The sequence below is a fragment of the Salvia hispanica genome, chromosome 4 (assembly GCF_023119035.1).
Source record: "Salvia hispanica cultivar TCC Black 2014 chromosome 4, UniMelb_Shisp_WGS_1.0, whole genome shotgun sequence".
NCBI classification, from domain to species: Eukaryota; Viridiplantae; Streptophyta; class Magnoliopsida; order Lamiales; family Lamiaceae; genus Salvia; species Salvia hispanica.
Window position 1 is genome coordinate 52,984,821 of NC_062968.1, and position 6,000 is coordinate 52,990,820.

The 6,000-nt window shown below is 39.1% G+C and overlaps 1 protein-coding gene across 1 annotated transcript; it reads right to left on the reverse strand.

Annotated features, from left to right (window-relative positions):
* Nucleotides 1-4,087: 4,087 nt before the first annotated feature.
* LOC125185559 (phenolic glucoside malonyltransferase 1-like) lies at nt 4,088-5,745 on the reverse strand. Its single transcript, XM_048082116.1, has one exon. The coding sequence runs from the start codon at nt 5,638-5,640 to the stop codon at nt 4,255-4,257; it is 1,386 nt and encodes a 461-aa protein (XP_047938073.1). The 5' UTR covers nt 5,641-5,745; the 3' UTR covers nt 4,088-4,254.
* Between the last annotated feature and the right edge of the window lie 255 nt (nt 5,746-6,000).

The following is a 6,000-nucleotide window of genomic DNA, read 5'->3' on the forward strand; positions in this document are numbered from 1 at the left end:
AATTTAATTTGGATAAATATCCCAAGGATTAAATAAATTCCGGAAGAAATAGAATTTCTCTTCAAAGGAGTCTAGGGTTCGAAAATTACAAGGATTAGGGTGACAAGGATTTATGGGAATTTCTCCAATTATTCTCACTCACCCTTAAACAATTAATTGCCACATAATCTCATAACTTAATATATCACATGCCACATCATTTAAATCAAATAGTTTGACTTTTCAAACTTTCAACACAAACCCTAAACTCAATTCGACCATAACATCTCATGAAATAAATGCATTCTCGATTCCACGTCATCAACAATTAATTCTAGGGCTCTAAAATTAGGGTTCTAAATTTCGGGATGTTACAGACAGGGTCTGGGGGACATGCAGAAAAAGCAAAGTACATGTGCAGAAAGTACTGACAAAAGCAGATCTGGTTCTAACTACCAATAACTTCATCTTCTTCGGGAATCAAACGAGAATAACAGATAAAACAGAGTATTAAACACCATGAAAACAGAGCAAACTTCAGATCTAAACTTAAAACGAGAAATTAAAGCCTAAACTACCAGATCTACGCTACTGGACCTAAAGGATGCAGAAACAGAAAGTAAATAGCCATAATCATGCACAACGTAAACAGCAAACACCAGATACGCGAAACTCCAACTCAGATACACCACGATTCAACAAATCCAGACATCTCCATACGCAAATCCCCAACCTCCATCAACAAACCAACAGATCTCAGCTCCAAACATCCAACAATAAACAAGAACGAAAGTAAAAGGCAAGAAATAAACATCAACTCAACGAGATCCAACAAAAACCAACATAAACTTCCATAATAACGAGAAATAGGTTCGAATCCAGCAAATCAAAGTCAGAACTAGAGTTACGAAACTTAAAAACCAACAAGTACTTGATGTAACAGCCCGCCCTCCTAAGGTACAATAAATGCGGCGGCTGCTACCCAAACAGATTCCAAAGAAGTAAACATAGGCTAGGGTTTCATTTAAAGAGTATTGACCAAAAGATTCGAAAGAACTATCAGAGTATTTAAAACAATAACTTAACCTAGAAGTTTAAAAGAAGAAGGAAGGTATCATAAATAACGATCAAAACATCTGAAGAGTACGACGTAATATCCAAGACGAAATCACAAGAAAAGGCTAAGGTCTCAAACCGAAGGCAAGATGCCAATATTCCAAAAACAAATTCTAAAGTGTATCAAAATTCAGCGGAAGACGACCAAGAGAAAGAATAGCTATGTATGAAGACACAACTATGCTTGAAGTTCATAACCACCATCTTAATTAATTAACAAGCTCAACACCCGCCACCACTCGCCATCGTTCAACCTGCACATAAGGAAAACACATGCAGGGCTGAGTATTTTGAAATACTCAGTGAGCTCATTGCCAAAACGTTTTATAAGTTATGCCACCCTTACCAAGTGAACTCGAGTTTTAAGCAGTTAAGAGAAATATCACGAGTATCACAAAATATATTTTCATAGACTGGCCAGTCAAAATAACTCCCCATTTTCCTCATCAAAACCAACAATCACAATCATTCCATGGTGCGACGAAAGTGTGGCCACACTTTTCGCCCACGAGACCGGCCGACTAGCAAGGACGGCTCCCGATCCCATCGTGTACACAGCCTGGTAGGGCTTGCGGCCCATACTCAGACCCGAATTCGTATAAGCATATCCAATATCACATTAAAAACAAACATAGGCATGGCATAACAGTTAAACCACCCTTATAACACCAAACAACATTTTGATAAAATAAAAGAGAGTTTTTAGAGTAAAGCCCACCTCGACTGCTTAGTTTTCAAGTAGTTTCGCTTTTCCGTTATCCGGCTTCGCAACCAAAGTTTCACCTTTTAATCACATAGGCACATATCACAAATTAGGTTCAATACTACTCTTACTCATGCATGTCTCAATACTTCTTTTCCCTTTTCCATTGATTTATCTTATCATTACTAATTAATCAAGATCATGTTTATCTCACAAGATTATTTAGCCATCAACTACACACTACTCATCACACACATACACGACACACACACGACACACACGCACACACACACACTCACGCCACACACACACACACACATGAACATATTCCCACATCCCTTTTATCCCACTTTCACTCAACCAAGATGCATGAGGGTTCAAGAAGACCGATTAATCGGTTAGAAGGAGAAGAAGAAGAAGAAGAAGAAGAAGAATAAGAAGAACTCATAAACAAAATACCTTTTTAGAGAAAAACAATCGGTAGAAACAAAGTAGAGACTTGGTTCTTCAAGAATCTTGGCGTTCAAACTCTAAATTCTTCTCAAAGGATGACAAAATATTGGTGTGTGGAAGAAGAAAATTTGAGAGAGTGAGGAATGGTGGGGGACGAAAATTTGGGGTCTAGGGTTGGGGTCTTCTCTTATTTATAGTGCTCAACAAGATCTTTAGGTAATTAGAATAGAATATTTGGTAAGATTTTATTCTACACAATAAATAAAATAATATTGTGAAGTAGGGAAGAAGAATTAACAAAAATAGATCCTAGGGCAAAATCTCATGATTTTCGAAAATTAGGCTCCCAAAATAGCCAAGGCTTTGTTTTGGTATATTTTACGGAGTAGAATAAAATATCACGGAGCAAAATAAAAATAAGGATTCTCCCAACTTGGGATGGAAATAGGCGTCCCCATGCCTATTTAAATAAGGCATGGATTTTTAATATTGCCTAGAATAAGGTAAGGCAAGATCTCTTGAAGTATGGAAAGATTTGGTAGAATAATTAAATTCTAGGTATGGAAGGAAATCAAGTAAGGAGTCAAATAAAATAAAATAATTCTTTCCTTCCCAAATATAGTGATTTTCGAAAATCACTAATAAATAAAAGGGGGTTTTCGATTTTCTCTAGAGATAAGGAATAATTGGGTCTTGGATTTAATTTGGATAAATATCCCAAGAATTAAATTAAATCCGGAAAAATAGAATTTCTTCTTCAAAAATTCAAGGGGGTCGAAAATCTCAAGAATTTGGGTGGCAAGTATTTATGGAAATTTTCTCTAATATTCTCACTCACCCTTAAACAATTAATTTACCACATAATCTCATAATTCAATAAATCACATGCCACATCATAAAATCAATAAGTTTGACTTTTCAAACTTTCAACGCAAACCCTAGACTCAACTCGGCCATAGCATCACATGCAATAAATGCATTCACGACTCCACGTCATCACTAATAAATTCTAGGGCTCTAAAATTAGGGTTCTAAATTCCGAGATGTTACATTCATTTTATTATTGTAATTTATTGTTGGTGTTTTAATTCATATTAATTAAATAATAATGAGCTGATTTGTAATAGTATTATATTTGATACTTTTTTCTCATATTTGGTGTTGTTTTATAGAAATTAAAAATAAATTTGGATTTAATATATAGTTGGAGATTTTTTCATACTGTAAAAATCCATGGATTTTGATGTATGATTAAAAATGATCTCACAAAAGTTTTCTATACGTTGCAGCTATGAAGATCAAATTAGGCATATTAAAAGCCTAACTTAAGTTGAATGTACAGTGGCAAATTTAAGTTGCCTATCAGTTCTATAAATATTTTTATATACGTTGCAGCTATGAAGATCAAATTAGGCATATTAAAAGCCTAACTTAAGTTGAATGTACAGTGGCAAATTTAAGTTGCCTATCAGTTCTATAAATATTTTTATATACGTTGCAGCTATGAAGATCAAATTAGGCATATTAAAAGCCTAACTTAAGTTGAATGTACAGTGGCAAATTTAAGTTGCCTATCAGTTCTATAAAAATTTTATAAAATTAGAGATATTCCTTTTGTTGTCCTTCCCAAAAAAATAATTCTATTTTATTTATAAAACTTATTTTCTCAATTCATTATTTATATATATTAATTTATTTATAAATTATACTATTAAAATTACCATTAAAGTAGCAGCAGTAATAAAACTCTATTTTACCATAACAATTAAGCTTTCATTACTATGCCATCCCATCAATAAAAAAACATTGACAGCTTTCTTGTTCTTGGTCTTTACATCCACAAAATATATTTCTCAGTATTGAAAATTGAAACTTGAAACTTCAAACTTCAAACGCATGGTACAATCTCAAAAACTGAAACTGAAACTGAAACTGAAACTGAAACGCATGGTACAATCTCAAAAACAATGGGTAGGAAAAAAGTGGAAATTCATAATGGAGAACTAGAGGGTCTTCAATCCTTGATGGAATGCAGTTGCAAAGGCATCAACGGCTCTCTTCGACATCGAAACCCCCAATTCGAGTCCTCCTTCAAAATCCCTAGATTTGCACAGTGATATGGACGCATTGGGATCGCCATCAATCGACACCGCCTCAAACTTCACCGCCTTCCCCCACCCGAAATCCACGCCGTACACGTCGAATTTGGGCGATCCCGCCACCCCGAACGAGCGATTCGTCAACAGCGGCGCGAATTTCACTAGCCACTCGTCCGCGTCGCTCAGCAGCTCTCCCTTCCTATTCACCTTATCCCTAATCACCTCCCCGACCGCCTTCGCCGCCGCTAGGAACCCCTCCTCCCCTCTTATCACCCCATGCCTCGACTCCGCCGCCAAGAATCCCACGCAGTTACCGAAATACGCCGCCGGCAGCGGCGGATCCGTCCTGCTCCGCGCGTCCGCCGCGATCCCGAAGTATTCGGTAACCTCGTCGCCGATCTGATCCCCTGCCTCCGCCGCGGATCGGTCGGTGCACCACCAGAAATAGGCTATTGCCACGGTGAACGACGAGATGTGGATTGAATTGGAATCCGGTTCCTTCTCCATCACCAGCTTCTTCAGCTTCTCGATGTCGGTTTTCTGCAAAATGAACGTTGCTCTGACTTTATTGGTAGGGGTAATTGGTGCCTTTGGTTCGCCGAACTTTACCAATCGCATTTGGTTCCAATATAGCTCCGCTCTCCCCGTCGGATCTTTCAGCACCGATCGGTCGTAAAACGGAGGAGCAACCTCGGCTTCTCCGCCGAGTTTCGCTGTTGAGCTCCACGCTTTGAGGAATCCGATGATGGAGCTAGCATCTCCAGCGACGTGGTGGTTAGTAACGCCGATAACTATCCCGATCTCCGGAAAATGCGTGACCTGGATAGCTAGTAGAGGAGATTTTCTACATCCGGATTCGGAATCAGTCGTGGATTCCGGCAGCTTAGGCACGAAGAGGTGGAAATCATCCGCCTCCCGCGGCTGATTTCCGGTGAGATAATCAAAATCAGCAGGATCTCGGCTCGATTCGGCGAAAGTGACAGCGACTGAATCGCCGGAGAAGTAGCGTAGCTCCGGCATACCAGAATCGAGAGGGCAGAGTAAGTTACCGGCGAGAGGGAGGTAGTGGCGGAGCGTTTGGGAGAGAGAGCTCTCGAGATGCGGGGCGATTGTTTCCGTGAAATCGGCGGCGGAGCAGGGGTGTTTGTAGAAGAGGAGGCGCTCGATGGGGTGGAAGTAGAGCCAGAGCATGTCGAAGTAAGTGAGAGGGAGGCGCTGCTCCGCCGCGTCGCTGGCTGGAGCAACGGTGCAGCGGCGGAGGACGGTGAGGGTTTTGGTTGTCGCCGTCATGGGTTAGGTGATAAATGTTCAGATGTTGGCGGAGAATTTATGGCGATGCTGCCAAGTTATGTAAGCACTAAGCACGTTGTTGTTGATCCTCTCACATTAATTTTCGTGTTATTTCAGTAGAAGTTATTATTAGTGGAATACGCGAGGGAGTATTATAATATTATTTTTGATCTATGTAGATTATAAAGCGGATTTGCGGCCGTCTGGGAACTTTATTATTGAATATTGACAATTGAGGTAGGCAAATTGCAATTCTCTTGTTTGTCAGCACAAAGTTTGAACATTCTTAATTTGACAAATATAAGTACTCACTATATAAAATCAAAGATAAATTGTCAACACACTATGTAGTCTGTTCAA